At 36.3% G+C, this 16,794-nt stretch overlaps 1 protein-coding gene across 1 annotated transcript in view; it reads right to left on the bottom strand.

Moving 5' to 3' along the window:
• The window catches only part of LOC127636564 (arginine/serine-rich coiled-coil protein 2-like), a 29,924-nt gene that overhangs the window by 10,289 nt on the left and 2,841 nt on the right, over positions 1 to 16,794 (bottom strand). Inside the window, exons 2-3 of the mRNA XM_052117183.1 lie at positions 9,267 to 9,417; positions 1,198 to 1,238 (exon numbers count right to left, since the gene is read on the bottom strand). Coding sequence (XP_051973143.1) covers positions 1,198 to 1,238; positions 9,267 to 9,339 — 114 coding nt within the window. The 5' untranslated portion in view covers positions 9,340 to 9,417. The remainder of the gene's footprint in view (positions 1 to 1,197; positions 1,239 to 9,266; positions 9,418 to 16,794) is intronic.

The following is a 16,794-nucleotide window of genomic DNA, read 5'->3' as shown; positions in this document are numbered from 1 at the left end:
ATTTACATTGAGTAGGTCTGAGCTGTTAAAATTAGGTTGTATCGTAGACCTTATGCCAAACTGAGTGACTTTCACAGCGCCGATGTTAAAGTCATTAACATCACTGCAAAAATACATCTAATATAAAATCAATATTTATGATCAATAATATGGTAATAAACAATACATTGTATTCTAAAGCCACTTTTATATTGTTTTATCAATGATTAACTCTTCTGCTACAAGAATGTAATGCATTTTAATTATCAGAATATTTTTTTATTTTATATATATATAAAAAATTATATATATAATTTTTTAATATTTAAAGATAACTATGTATAATTATTTCATCATTATGTATTGAATTATTGTTATATGAGGGGCTTTCTCAGCAAATATTTGTATATGCAATTAATTAATCGGGACACCATGTAATTAATTCGATAAAAAATTTTAATCGATTGACAGCCCTAATTACAATATTTAGAATCAGTTTAGTTATTCCAAACAAATACTAATTTTAAATAATAAGTTTTCAGTTTTCAGTGGGTCCGGAATTTTCCATTTTGATTTTGGCCAAGAATTTTCCTTTCAGTGCAGCACTAATAATATTTAAAGTTCAAATTTGCTTTCAGGTAAAGAACACCCTCTTTTCACAATGCAAACATTTTATGGTAGATAGAATCAAGTCTTCAGGCCAAATAAATGCATTATTTTAATTTGTCCTAATGTGTGTGCATTCACTGTTTCAATAGCAAATCAGAACTGGTGACAACAAAACAAGTCAATAACTAGTGTTGCGTGACAAAGAGATACAGATCTTTTTGTAGGCAAATAAGTTTGAATGACTGATATTTACCTGTCCAGGTAGTAGGCATATAATTTTGCTATCTGTCAGCAGCGTCTTCTGTTCAGAGTGTCTCTTCGTGCATTAGCACGCTGAGTATAATTTATTATAGAAATGTTATGATGTGATCTACATAAAGGATGTTAAAAAAAATCTCCCAAAAAAGATTAATAAAATCTAAGATCACATTACATGCACTTAGATGTAATTATCTCAGTGCTTTTCATCTCAGTCTGGCATTTCATTCCTTTACATCTAAGCTTAATACTTACCCTTGTCTAAAACTAGAAATGCCAGCTGCAAAACTACTGCTGATGTGACCAGTTTAATTTAGGTCTACATGACTTCAATGGACTAAAATTAGTTACCTCTTTGCTTCTGCTCCGGCTTCGTCTGTGCCTCTTGTCTCCTAAAAGTGGATGAATTGAAAATGTCTAACTGAGTTTAGTGTGTAACTGAAAATACAAATGAATTAATGTTTGAAGGATTAAAAAGACATTAAAAGGATTTTCAAAGGCTGCATGAAATCGCTCAACAAATGGAATATTCCATCACACATACTTCCAAGAAACAGGAAGTTGGTGTAAAACATATTGAAGACTGCTTTTTTTTTTTTTTTTAAACAGACAACACACTTTGGTTTATGCACCAGCCTGCCAAAACAGATTGTTAAAGACATTTTACATTCAACTATGGAAGATTTTTTCAACACCACGTTCACGTTACATGTGATGTAAAAGAGAAAACGTACCTGCATTTATTTCTGAAGTAAGGCCATATCTATTCAAGCCAAGATCAGAGGGTGACACTTCTGGTGAAGAGGCCCATGGCCATCTTCAGATGAGCATTGATATATCTGAATGGAAGGCTGTTTTATTATTTGATTTTCATGTTGGATCTCTTATGTTCAAATCCTGCAATAAGCAGACCTGATGCATATGGTATTTTTTATATACAGGGATGGTGTTTTCTCATTCTAGAGGGCATTTTATTGGACAGGAAGTGTTTATGGAGAGTACATATCCCTGAGCAGGAGATGCTGTCATCAATATTTTTACACCACGTTCCAAATAAATACATCAGGGGGCACCGCAAAGCAAGGTCGCTTTATTTTATTTTTAAATATACTAAAAGCTGCGAATAAGACAAAGGCAGTTGTTATGGATCAATTAAACCGTTATTGACCATTTCAAGGATGTAAAAAGAAACCAAGGAATTAGAATGCTACTGGCTAGGGGAGTACTTCCGGTATAATTTCCAGATCCTTTAAATAAGGCTCCGAGTTAACTTTTCTCAAAAACATCCAAAGTTTACCAGAAGTGACTTATCCAAACATGTTGTTGATACGGAGCTTCTATGGGAGAGAGGCGATGAAATTGTAGTTTAGATGCTTTAGATGATAATTGCTATTTCCTCAGAGGAGAGATCAGTGATATTGGACCACTCCAAATATAATCAGCGAAGTGGTCTATGTGACCTGCGGACAAGGTAAATGCGGTCGCAGACCAGACGAGAAGCGCCACGCCGCAGCTAGGACACAGCAGCACGGGTATCAAACAAAGGGCATTCCGACGTGGTTCAAGTGGCAGACAGTACACAAAAGTTATCAAGGTTTTTCCCTTCTTAAAGAATGAACAAGTCTAGAGTAAATAATATATGTTGAATTTAATGGAAAATATTTGAGTTACGCTCAGTGGCACGGCAGAAATTACAGCAGTCTCCAGACTCTGCATCTGTCAGCGGCATGTCTACATTTATGGAAAACTACTGTTAGAACACACCATGTCATCCGCCAGGCCCAGTGTGTAGCCCCCTCAAGGATTTTTTTAGGCCTATTTATTTATTTTAATTATTATTATAAAATACTTTTCGCGTCTCTTTCTGCTACTCCAGTTGTGTGACACATTGCTTGTTATTTTCAAAATATTTAAGTCGTTTTGGATAAAAGCATCTTCTAAATGTAATTGTAAATAACTTGCGCAGCTTCATTCATTATAATTGGAGTGATCTATAGTCACTTATAGAGCTCTACCTCTCAAACTTACAATTAGTTTGCATACATTTTTTTTCCCTTACCAGAGATGTGTGCTACAGTTGTTAGTAATGCACGTATTTAGCCATATCGCTTCTCTGAAGCGGTTCATGTGTCCATTTGCGGTTGTTTTTCAGAGATCTAAACACTTTAATTTCAGGCATCCAGAGAGCACACAGCCACATTTACACATTTTATTTATATTTTATGTTAACATTATTAGCGGTAATCATGTTAAAGTCACAAAGAATGAAGTGCCTTCCACTGTTGTTTTGAATGAATTTAACAACTAGCAGGAAATTTTCAAGGGACAAAGACGTCACATTCTTAAACCGACTAAAAGTCCTTAAAATGGTTGATAGTGTTCCCCCTTGTGGCCCGAGAGGGAAGGAATAAAGTAACTACACGCTCAAACAGTTTTTTTGTCATTATGAAGTGCACCTAAAAGTCGGAAGTAGCAAAAAGAAAGGGGTACTAAAGCAGCCAGACCAATGGTAAGAAATGAACGTAAACTACCTGGCTAGATGGTGTTTTGTTTGTTGTCATGCGTTAAATTGCAACAATTAGTTAGCTAACGTTTTGCAGTTGTGTCCTGTTTTTCAAATGTAGGCCTACATGTTTTCTGCTAGGTATATATATATAACTACGGTGTCCTATTGTCACAACACGGGGTTGCCGCTGAGTTTTTAAAATAAAATTTATGACTTTATGACCTTTTTAAAGATCTGAACAAATAAAATTAATACCATATAACCATACCAAAACAAACCAACACAATCTCAAAATAAATCATGCATCACAGACTCTTAAAACAGGCAAGGACACACGTTCAACATGGCCTTAAAAATGTTTCAATAAAACAGGGTAGGCTTTATTTTAAGGCAAGTTTAAAATAGTCAAGACAGGTTTCTCACATATTTATCACTTTAAAATTGGTTTATTAATGTACCAATATATAAATAAATAAAAATTAGTGAACCGATATTGGACTGTGCTGATACAATAATGCGATGAATGAAAGAATTAATCTGCAAATAGTTTTTTAAAATTGGTAAATTTTCTTAGTCTTTTCTTCCTGTGATGGGGAGGGCCAGACAGAGGCTACAAGAGTCCAAATTGAATTGCACTTTGATTGTGGGGGGATTTGATTCACACTATAAAACTTTAAATGCACTTTAGGCCTAACTAGGGATATAAAATGTGCACACCTACAATAATCTACAATGTATTACAATATAAACAATTAAAAGTAAACATTGTCATATTTCATCAACAGTTGATCTTTAGTAACTAAGTTTCCATCCAAGGATTTTTTGCGAAAAAAGTTTAGGCTATGTATCAAAATAAAGCTGATGGAAATGCACATTATCGCTAAAATATCACAAATGTCGACATCATATTTTTCCGGTTAACTCAAGTGCATAAACTATGTCGATACATCAAATGTAACCGATAAAATCGGCATTAATGCAAAAATGTAAAGTCACATGACAGAGTTTGCCCCAATCATTAGCCTGTGTTAATCATGACAACAGAAAGCCAATTTATTGTACAGGATTATGGATTGATCTTTACGGCATATAGAGCCGATCTGCAAACATGACACTTCCAGGATTGCCAACACAAATATCTCGGGCATGTTGAACAAATGAATGGCCACTGTTTGCAATTAATTTAATCACAGTATCCATCCATTTATTTATAAAATTGCTTTTCCAAGCCATTCAAAATAATAGACGGCAGTCACGGAATTACCCCACAAAACATATCATTTCTGAGCACAAAGATGTTTTAAATTAAGAATTAATACACAATATTAGATGGTGAAAAGCTTCAATGTGCTTTTTTTTTTAACACTTACAGCCCAATTCTATTAAATTATTGTTTAGTTCACTTTTGGAAAAAAATGCCCTGTATTAAATTAAATTACCAAAAGAAAAAAGCATTAAATTACAAAAATTAAATTACCAAACGAAAAAAAAAGCATTAAAGAAATAATTTACCAAACTATTTTTTTTATTAGACCTATACAGGCCTATGCTTTTTCTCAAACTTAAATTAGCTTTACCCTGTTCTGCTGAATAAAGTCGGCTTAATGACATTCTCAGAATGAACTTTTTTCAAGACTAGAAAACTATCAGAAGTATTTTTTTTAAGAGTTCACTTTCAGAAAACGAGCATTTGAACATTTTAAAACGTTTAAATATTTTAAATCTAACCCTCTCGGATCGCATTTACTGCTTCTTCAGAAAATATACATTGGCATTTTGAAGCTAAAATAAGTTTCAGATGATAATCAAGTTCAGTTGGTCGTTAAAAGTTGCTGGAGAAATATGCTGGACATAATGCAGTTTCCCCCGCTACTTGGTGCAGGTTGCCAGCTTGAACAGGGCCATGACCATCCTCTTTCGGGTCGGAACCGGTGCCAACCTGCGTGCGATAGGTGCAACATCAGGACCAATATTACAGTCCGATCAGAAGGGCAACTGCTCACTTTTGATTGCAATTCCTTCGCTTCTGATTGCTTTTATTTGTTAATTAAAATGATAGTAAACTGGCTAATTTTTATGAATTGTCTCAATACTCTCCCCATTTTACCAAAATTTCGGAGGAAAAAATTAGGGACATCTGGGAGGCGAATTACCGATAAACACATTTCTGAATGGAAACGGCTTCAGGACAGACTTCTTTGGGGCTAAACCAAAACTTATGCAACAAAGTGGATTTTTTTTAGGCATTAACAAAGTGGGTTTTTTTAGGCATTAAGTCTTCACACACACCATTTTTATCGATAAAAGGCCATTTGAATGGAAAAGAGCAGAAGAGGCAAATGTCGCAATTACATTTTCCGCATTTTCAATTTTGTCGATAAAAAATTGGCCAGTGATAGGAATTGGATGGAAATTAGGCCAGTGATAGTTTTCCATACATTTCCAATATGGCATACTGACTGCGAACTGCTCTGCAACAGCTGGAAACACTCACAATCCCCAAGTGCTTGGAAAAAATACAACAGCGCTACTTTGAAGGACGCAGCGCATGCATTTATTAAATCATATTGAAATTTGATAATCACATTAGGTCACGTCTTTCTGCTCCCAAATGTAAGACCTCTTTAAATATAAAATAAGACTTCTGTTGTATCATTTAAGATAGTTATACTTTTTATTACCATAAACTTTGGAAAACATTTTTTAACCTCCTCCCAATCCTGTAAAATTAGCCTAAAACGCCTAATCAAGGCATACCCAAAGTAAATTTAAAGCTGTTCTTGAACCTTTTGGAGTACATGCATGGTTTTGGTCACATTTGAAAGGGGACACTCTGAAGTTTTTTCCCCAGCAGTCAGAATTACTGTAAGTTCTACTGATTTTGAGTAATAGAAGTTTGAACACAATGAAATAGAAGTTTGTTTTTCCGCCTGAATTTTTTTTTGCATACAGATGCCTGCAGATGACTATAACTTGTAGCTATTAGCTTGAGAACACAATGGGATAACAGCATGAAGCCTTACCTTGTCCAAGTTCAAATTTTATAACAATACCATACAAAAATGAATATTTTACACGTTTTTCTAAGGGTACACCCAGGCGTTTTACAAAAGTGCCTTTTGGATACTCCAAAAGGACCCTTTGGTAACCTAGGACAAAAAGGCTACTACTTCTGAACGCTTCAACGTACAGTCATAATTTTGGGCTCTAATGAAAGATGACACTTAGAGCTATCATATTCCATAGTTTTGCTGACACAGAGTAACTGATGCATAAACACATTAGAGTGCCTTTTCCCTTCTTGAAACTAAACGTTGTGCATATAAAAGAGTCAAAACTAGTGCTATGGTGGAAAATTTGTTTATATAAAAAAATACACAACAAACTATTTACATGAATTTTTACACAAAGTATTTACAAACAATTATAACATTTTACATGTTTCTAGCAACATGCCAGTCATTGTAGCAATCACGTTTGTGTACAAAGCACAAAGGCACATCACAGGAGGAGTACTTCACTGGTTTCTTTGCATGACACTGCCTGCACTTCAGACGACCAGCGGTGCAAGATTTGGTGATGTGCAACGGCCTGTGATGTGCTCTTTGTGGAGCAGGAGATACGGGTCTGGCTGTGGAGTGAGACCCCAACTCTGCCAGCTCCTCAGCAAGGGTCTCTCTGAAAGCCTTCTGGTTCATAGGGACCTCTCCTTTACATGGGGCTCCTCTCTTGAGGTGCTGTCCTGCTGCTCCACTTTATGTGGCCGCTTGCTGAGTGGGGGAAAAGTATCCGGCTCCCAATCGCTATCTGATTCATCAGATAATTGCCTATAGTGAGAATAAATAAATATATGTCATTTACAAAGCTAGACACAACTTTTCCATCTTTTCTGTATTCTATATATATATATATATATATATATATATATATATATATATATATATATAGTTTTTCTTTTCAAGTGTGTAAATATGTATTATTGTATGTATATTTATTGTAAATACTGTATACTTTGCCAATGTACTATGGAACAAATAGATAGGCCTACACCTCCCCATTAATTCAGATTGTAACAAAGAGACTCTCAAACACAACATATATTCTTATATTCAACTTGTATATATATAGTTTTTCTTTTCGAGTGTGTAAATATGTATTATTGTATGTATATTTACTGTAAATACTGTATACTTTGCCAATGTACTATGGAACAAATAGATAGGCCTACACCTCCCCCATTAATTCAGCATTGTAACAAAGAGATTGTCAAACACAACATATATTCTTATTTTCAACTTATATTTATTTATTTTTAGATATATATATATATATATATATATATATATATATATATATTTACAGTAAATATACAAAAACATCTATATAGCATGTCAATAGATCTGAAACAAACAATGAACTAAAACCTCACACACGCAAAAACAAATACAAAAAACTCCCACAAACAGTTCAAACACTCACTGAGGAAACACACGACAAAGGGTAATTACAAAATGTGTATTCATTATTCAAACTAAAGCTTATTTATGCGGAATATACAGTAATATATGTTATAAAACACAAGAAAACACTTACTTGTCCAGAGCAATGTCTCATCTCTCCATAAACATTTCCTCTGCCTCTGAATCATCCGTATTGTTTTCAGAAATTTCATCTCCAAACTCATCGTTTTCACAATGAATGCCTTCATATATCACATCCTGGGGCGAAAATCCTGTTTTTCGCGACCGTTTCGCCATATTTAAATCTCCAAATGTGTAAACAGTTCCAAAACAACACTCTTCAGCTTTTACGCACAGACGCACAAAACACTCGGTAATGGCAAGACAACTTTGCACACGCACACACATTACAGAACCATGCTCTAATCTTCCCACTAAAGCCGCATATCACTGTTTTCAGAATTTCATTGGCTATACGATGCGTCAGTCATTCACACTCTTGGCTGTAACAGGTTTGATCAGGAAACAAAGGAAAGGGGGGAGGCCCTTACATTCGACACAGTCTGTGTTTGGCTATTCAAGGCTTTGGACAGGACATGGAAGCTCCTATTGGGTTAAATGAGGTGTCAATCCAAAGGTCAGAGTGCAGCATCCATTTTGATACCAGATATAGGAAATGTTTACATCTGAACTGAAGTTATTACCGATAATATGTGAAAGATTAGGTACAGCTGCCAGGTGCTTTGAAATGATGCAACAAGAGTCTGTGGATATTTATTGATGTAATAATGTGATTTGGACTAAACATTTTACTTGATTTGATCGTTTGGACATTTGACAATGAAACAACACCGTTTTTGTCGGGAAGTTATGGATCAGTGGACTACTACGAGGCTTCATAGGTGAGTTGCCTAAATTTTGTTATTGTTTGTTTATACGTTGGTGGTCTGACAAAGATATAGATTGTACCTGCTGTTGTGATTGTATCTTAAAATGGTTTATATCAATAGAAAATCAAGAAATGTAGCTTTCCAAAGATATGTGGCATGTGTACCAATGTACACACAGCAGTTTTGTGCATCGCATACTTTTATTTTGTACATTTAATGGCCCGACGGCGGGCTGTCTCAGTCGATAATGTTAAGGATCCGTGGGAACCCTGCAATAGAAAGTAGAACCCTGTAGCTAGCCAAGATTACAAAAAAATTTTTTTTGATAACCATCTCCATTAGTGATAGCCAGAATATTGCTACTCTTTTTCAAACTGAACCCACCTCGTCTTCTGAGGTACATGCCTTCCATTCCCATGCTTAATAAACGCTATTTCTGAGCTTTCCCTAGTGTTTAGACAACCTCACAAAAACTGCTCTGGTCTGTGTTTGCATACTTGCGTAAAGTATGCTTCTGCCTTAAGGAAAAGTATGTGAGTATTTAGATTTTAAAGAATTGTTTACCTGACTTTCGTTTTCGGTCCACTGAGCGTGATCTGGAGCGTGAGTGCTTCAAGCTCTTAGATTTTTTAGTCATTTCCAGCCCGACTCTTCGATGATCCTGGTCTGTCTGCAATTTTCCAGACAGACAGTCAATGAAGTTGGTATCATTTGCCTGATTGGAGATAAATCACAATAAATAAATAAAATTTGAGAATGATATTAATACACCCATGGTTAATATAAGAAATCCCAAAATGTAGTACAGATTTCATGTACGCCGTTGATAATGTAGAGGTCGACTGATATATCACAGAGGCTGGAATTATTTAATTATCGTATTGGACGCAACATTTCCCCTTTGGCCGACTTTTTTCTTGAGGGTGCTGAAAATCGCTGATAGCATGTGAAGCAACTGAGACATGAAAACGAACAGTCACAGTTCATTTTGTTGTTACATGCCATCGTGTTACTACAATAATAGACCAGTGTACAAAACGGTCCGCATATCAGAGCCGCAGCAGACACTTTTATGCTCATAATGTTGAAGCACCGGTTTCATTCTCCCTCTCTCTTCTTAACAGTTCCCTGTAACTTTAAACTGTCTTGTCTAATGATAAAAAGGCAAATATCAATAAAACTAATATCATATACCATCTCCAAATATGCACACATCTCATTTAAAAAGATGTAATAAACCAACCTCACACAACATCAACAGATCCAGCATCATAAATCTTCCTCTGAAGCACGTACTATAACAGACTCTCTTCAACAGTTGCCTGTAACTTTTGTAATGATAAAAGACAAATATTAATAAAACTCGGTCGAGGTTCCAAGCTAGCCAATACTAAATGTGACATCAAAATCCTGCAGATCACTGATTGGTCAGGGAGAATCGTCACTACCAGCCTCATTTACAACACGTGACATCAACCCGCTAGTTTTAAAGTTAGCAACAGCGATAACAGTATAATTTGTTCATGCGACTTTCGAATAGTGAAAAAAGAAATGGCTGTGCGCAAAACCACGCTGCGGTCAATAAATGAGTTGCAGATGGTCCACTCGTTAGCGATGAGCGAAACGATAAAGTCTCCCAGGAAGTGTCTCAGCTGTTGGCTGCACACGGCTACCACCATACCTACCAACAGGGTAGGAAAAAGTAAAAAAAAAAAACTTAAGTGAATACAGAACTATCAAGGAAAAGTGAAAGTGGTTCGACCAAATGGACGCTATCTAAACCGGCGAGCAATGGGAGGGAGAGTACCCTTGACTCAGCCACGATGGAGGATGGTACATTTTGTTACGTTAACTCTACACTCTGCTTGAAAGCTTCACTTTATTTAGTTGACCAGCTACTAGAAGCTTGCTTCTAAAACAACCAGGCCAATTTAACCGTTACACTTGTGTAAAATCACCATGCAAAAACTGCTTTATGCGGCACAATGAGCTAGTAGCTAACAGCTACATGTTATCGTTTAGGTCAGTTTGTATCGTGTTTAAGATGATGTCATGGCAGTAGAGGTGGCGCAGCTATGACAATCAGCCTATAATCCCACCCACGCTGATGAAGCACTAAACTGCAGTGGAAATCCAAGCTTAGAAAACAGAGTAGAGGCGAGTCGCCCCGTAATATGCGGCTCGGGTGGTACTAAAAAAAAAGTACCAGGTAGGGCTGCACGATTTGGACAAAAAGTCATATTGCGATTATTTAAAAAAATATTGTGATTGGAACTGCGATTATGATGGTAATGTTTTCCACATGTTCAACTGCAAAAAGGCTACTGGGGATTTCACACTTGAGCCCTCTTAAAAAGACCCAAACTGAGACCGTTTTTCAGTTCAACCACAAACAAATAAAAATATAAACAGTGAAACAAAGTCTTCTTCATATCCAAATGTTACCATCCACTGTGTACCTGTTTTTGTCCATTTTGTGATAGGGTCTCAGCCCACTAATCATCATCATTCGTTTTTGAAATACAGTCAACTTGAATAATAGAGATGCTCCAATCAGGATTTTAACATCCGATACCGATCTCCAATTTTTTTTCATCTCATCAATCGATGCTGATCATTTAACTTTTTATCAGCAGCTCTGTCAAAACTGGTTATATATAACAATGTCACTGTTAATTAAATTTCGCTGTTGCTAAAACTATAGACGTTGTCTAGTTTTTGCTGTCAAAAATAATGTTGGTTGATTGAATATTCAGTATACACAAAATATAATTTTAAAATATAAAAGGTTACTCTTTATTCAAGGCCTTAAAAACTAGTAGGCTTATACAAACTATTCTTTACTGTATATAAGATAGTCCTAAATAATGAGGCTTAATGTCAAACTGAAGTTGAACTGATAACCTGTTGGTGTAATTAAATGTAAAGATAAAATTTTGGTTAGTTTGTCACCATTTCATTTAATTATTTGTATTCATTATTTTATCATATTTAATTTAGCAATGCATTATATTATAGTAACTACATATTTGATATAGTTTTATTATATGTATGTTCCTTTTCATTTTGTTGGATGTTGGCAATATTAGTTTCGCTTTCACTTGTTTCCGAGGGGAGTGTAATAAGTGCGACACGCTCTCTCGTGAGGTCAACAAACGACAGGAGAATGAAGAGATGTTTCTGGACTCTACAGGTGTTTCTGTTAATGCTGTTTGCCCATTCAATAAAGATGTTTGAATTATATCCAATCTTGTATTCTGCGTTGTTATTATTATGATATCTGTGCCTTGCGGAGACTGAGATGCTGCTACCGCAGATAATAATAAAAAAAACGCTTCATGCAGGACACGCCAGTTTAGTGTAAATAAAGCGTTTAGCACATGTAAGCAAACGGAACCGAACTCCGAGCACTTCTGTTACTCTAAGCATGAGAGGGGGTTGTGGAGCACAGAACCGCTCTGAAAACACTGTAACAATGCATTAATTTAATATAGACTGGACAGAGCAGCGAAAATAAACTTTGAAGGGAGCAGACTTTTTATTTATTTATATCGCAGCCCTTTGCAATTTAATAATTTCACACAAGGTCATATCGCGGTTTCGATTTAATTTCAATTAATTGTGCAGCCCTAGTAGCAGGTACTATCCACAGTGGAAAACCCCCCAAAAGTGAGCAGAGTCCAGTCAAGTTAGGACACATGCTCTCTGTTTCTGATGCCAAAAAACTAATTCTTGCTCATGACCTCAAGACTAGATTATTGTAATGCATTACTGGGAGGATGTCCAGCAAGTTCAATAAATAAACGTATTTGGCTGCTAAACTATGGAATAGTCTTCCTACACTGTTCGGGATGCAGACACACTCAGTTTAAGTCTAAACTAAAGACTCATCTATTTAGCTAGGCATACACCTAATTTATCCATCAACTCTAGGGCTGGGTATCGAGTTCGATACATTTTAGGCACCGACCGAATTGCCTCTAAAACAATGGAGTATCGAAAAATCACTCTGTACCAAATTTCGATACTTAAGTGGTTAATCTCATCAACATCAGTGATAAGCATGTAGCATGCTAGATGTGCCCAAATCTAAATCTAGTGCCGGTGATTGGCTGCATTTCGGCATCAAGGAAAAACACTAGTTTATGCTGGTTACACCCAGAGACGCAGCTCATGCCCAGGGATGCAGCTCACACGCGAGGCTGTAGTGTGTATGCTTCTCAACCCCCATATCTATGGAAAAGATATGGAAAAGATCAAAAGTGTGGCTACATTTCACCAGACTCAACAACAGCACAATGCAATATTTGCAACAAGATAATTGCTAACAAGACCGGCAACACGATAAATCTGATGAAGCACTTGACAGTGCACGGAATAAACTTAAGAGTAGAAAGTGGCTCCGTCTTCGACTGCAAGAAGGTGCAGTCATCCTCTCAGCGTCCTGCTGCCACAGAGCTTCCTTCAACATGCCCACCACATGAGTCCTCCTCCAAAACTACTGATGAATGCAGCGGCGCTATGACTGGGACACCAACAGGTAAGGTTAACCTTTAGCAAACAAACCAACAAACAAAATCGGCTAACTTGTAGTGGTACATGCTTGTGTACATGTTAAATTAACATTTCTGTGCGCGCTGACATAGTCCTATAAACTGGGACCTACGTAAAGTTAGATATTGTTTGGATGTATGGTTATAAATAGCTAGCTAAATCGATGCTTAAAATGCTTTAAGGTTGACAGTAACTGATCATGTTTAACGTACATTAAACTAGTTATCTTGTTAAACCGTACTTATCCTTAGGGTTGGCTGAATTAGCAATTTCGCTTTCTAGTTGTTTTTTTCCTCTTCACATTAATGTTATAGCTTGTTAAAATGGATTTCATAAAATTGGTATTGAAAAAAGTATAATTTAGGAAACGGTATCGAAGTCAAGGTATCATATCGACATCAAAATGTTTTGAATGATACCCAGCCTTAATCAACTCACAATTAGGCTGCTTTAGTTAGGTCTACCAGAACCAGAAACATCTATCATGATCTATATAAATCTGCATAAAATGGAATGCCATCTACGCTAATATTATTCTATTTATTTCCATGTCTCAACCTCAGGATTCATATCCCAAGTTTACCAGAGCTGGACAGACCCAGCTCCATTCCTGCTTGCTCTCAGACTCCACTGCTACTTGTCGCCGAGTGATGACGACAAATTACAGTTGGCACTAACCAGACATCACTTCAGTCTATTGACTTCACTACGATCTAAAAATTTAAAACGCGGATACATACACAAGCCCGAGGACTTCATGGATATTCTTCATTGTGTTTGAAATCAAAACGCACTGACACAGATGACAAGCACGAACATCTGAAGCCCCTTTCTACAGCTACTTCCCTAAAATAATGGAGAATTGTTGCATTAGTGCTTACATTAAATTTAAACTCCTAGGGGAAACATCTCACTGGATTTATTTGCTCTTTTATTTTTTATTTCATTAATTATTCGTGATTTATTATCATGCATTACACTGGTGTTATGATTGCTGTATGTCATAATTAAATCTGAGACCCTCCCTCGAAATCCAAACACAAGTAGTCACAGGAGACATGTAAACAGCGATGTTTCTTGGATCGCTTAAGAAACCGTGGATTCAACCACTGGAGTTTTATGGATTACATTTATGCTGCTTTGATGTTCTTTTTAGAGCTTGAAAATTAGTTTCACCAACCACTTGCATCGTATGGCAAAAAAGGCATAATATCTCTATTAAAATATCTTTGTGTTCCGCAGAAGAAAGAAAGTCATACGAGTTTGAGAAGACGTAAAGGTGAGTAAATGATGATTAAATGATCACTTTTGGGTGAACTGTTCCTTTAACTGTTCCTGCCGATGTTGTTGATACTGCTTGAGAGTTCATTCTAACTAAGTTTTTAACATATCAGATACACAATACGTTTGGCCTTTATCAACCAGCATCTTATTTCACATCGTTGCTTTGAATATTACGATTTATTCCTTTCTATCTCATTATTTCCGCCATTTTCCGTGTATGGGCTGCAGCTAATAAATGCACGTTTCGTTGACTTTAAGCTTTCGTCATACGTTTAAAACACAGAAAAATAATCAAACTAATGTACTTGCCGCCATGTCATCAAAGAAATGAATTATCTGTCCGATTAAATCGTTGTTGTTAGTCACCAAATTCATAAACCTCCTTCTCTCGTCCGTTTCTTTTGCGGTGGAACAACAATACCCGGATGTTTCCTCTTCACTGGATATTTACGGAGAGCACAGCGCCACCCTTCGGCTGCTCCTCGCTGTACGCGGTTTTGTCAATTTTGCGACTTATTTTTTATTCCTAAAAAGCACTTTTCAGACCCCATTAGCGATTTTTTTTTATTTTATTTTAATCACCTAGCGACACATCTAGCTACTTTTTGGACAAACCTTAGCTACTTTCCGTAGAAGATTCGCCAGTACTGCCGTGCGAGCGCGAGGTCTTGCTTTCCCGTCGCAGGCATACCTCTCTTTGTGTCTGCTCTGTTCAGTGAGTGGTAGACAGATGAGTATGACTTTAGAAGTTGGACAAAACAGCGCAAGCGCAAAAACACAGCGCGCAAGTGAATTTCAACAGCACAGTGATTCTTGAGATCAGGGACAAAACAGGTTTTGATTTTCTAAAAAAAAAAAAAATCTTCATTATTTTAAAAACCGGCGTATACATATTTGTTAAATAAGGGTTTGGCTATGTAACCATGTTTTGGAACAACCTCCCAGTTTTAATTTTTTTTTTTTTATAAATTAGAGGTTTGCGGGATCAGCGCTGGATTTTTGTCAACACCATCAGACACATAAAACATTTCTATGAAATTATTTTTAATTAAATTATCACAGATAGTTTGACTCTTAGTGGTTTTTAATTGTCTTAATCACATAAAAAAATGTTTTTAAATGAATCAGATCACCTTTTAAAAGTTAGATTAGTCAATGTTTAATGATTGCGGTTTAGGTTGTATGGATTAATCAATTTATCATTTAATTTCCATAATGAACAGTGATACTTAGAAGCATACAAATTACATAATAACTTTGAAAATGCAACCATTTTATTAACAAATATTTTGAGGGAACAAAACAGCTCATCTTTACAAACAATAACAACAATATGTCAATCTGAAGGAGTTGACATGGCATCAACGGTGTTGACACAAAACTGACGGTGGTGACAAATTTGTAAGAAACAAAAATATTTCATTCAAAATGACCATTGAAATCTCACAAATATGGTAACATTGCAAGATTTAAAGAAAACACATTATATAACCAATTTTTCATCTCATGGGAGTAGAGGGACTTTACAGGCAATATAAAAAGAAATTAACCCCCTTCGTAAAGTCCACAACATCTTCAAATATATGCTGCTTATAAAGTATATAAACTAATTCAAATCATCCATAGTCAAAATGACAGCTAAACCTTTAAACTATTACTAAACTGTCATAAAAAACGTAACACTTGACTTCTCAAGGTAGTTGATGGAGTTTAAACACCAGGCAACAGACGGTTTAAGTGTTCCTCTTCTATGAAATCCATGACCTCTGCTGATATGTTATAGATCTCCCTGGTGCTGCTTGTACGGACGGGTGATGATGGCTCATTTAGCTTGACTAGAATATCTGTAAATGGCACAAAGCAGACATCCCGCCGTCCTTGTTTTTTCTGAAAACAAACATTTGGCCCATGAGGGTGAAAAAATTCAACTTGAACATCTTGATGCTCTGGGTCAATTGTTAAGGCTTTAGCCAGCCACCAGTTCTGTTCGTACATGACAACAAGCCAGTCTCCACTTTGAGTATCATCGGGGCCTATCCCAGTTGTTGTGCCCTCAGGTTCTCTGCTAGGCTCTTTCTCCATGGCCTCCATCAGCATCGCCAGAGGACTGGGTCATTCATCTGGGTCCTGAGGGATGCCATCCAAAGTGTGAGTAACAGGACTGAAACACTGGCAAATCTGTGGCTCACTGCAAAAACATGAAATGTTTCTACAATGGATGATGTTCCCTTGAGCTACAACTTGATGAATCTTC

This window comes from Xyrauchen texanus, chromosome 4, assembly GCF_025860055.1.
Source record: "Xyrauchen texanus isolate HMW12.3.18 chromosome 4, RBS_HiC_50CHRs, whole genome shotgun sequence".
Lineage (NCBI taxonomy): Eukaryota > Metazoa > Chordata > Actinopteri > Cypriniformes > Catostomidae > Xyrauchen > Xyrauchen texanus.
Note: the sequence above shows the minus strand (reverse complement) of the source record. Positions and strands in the feature narration are given on the sequence as shown.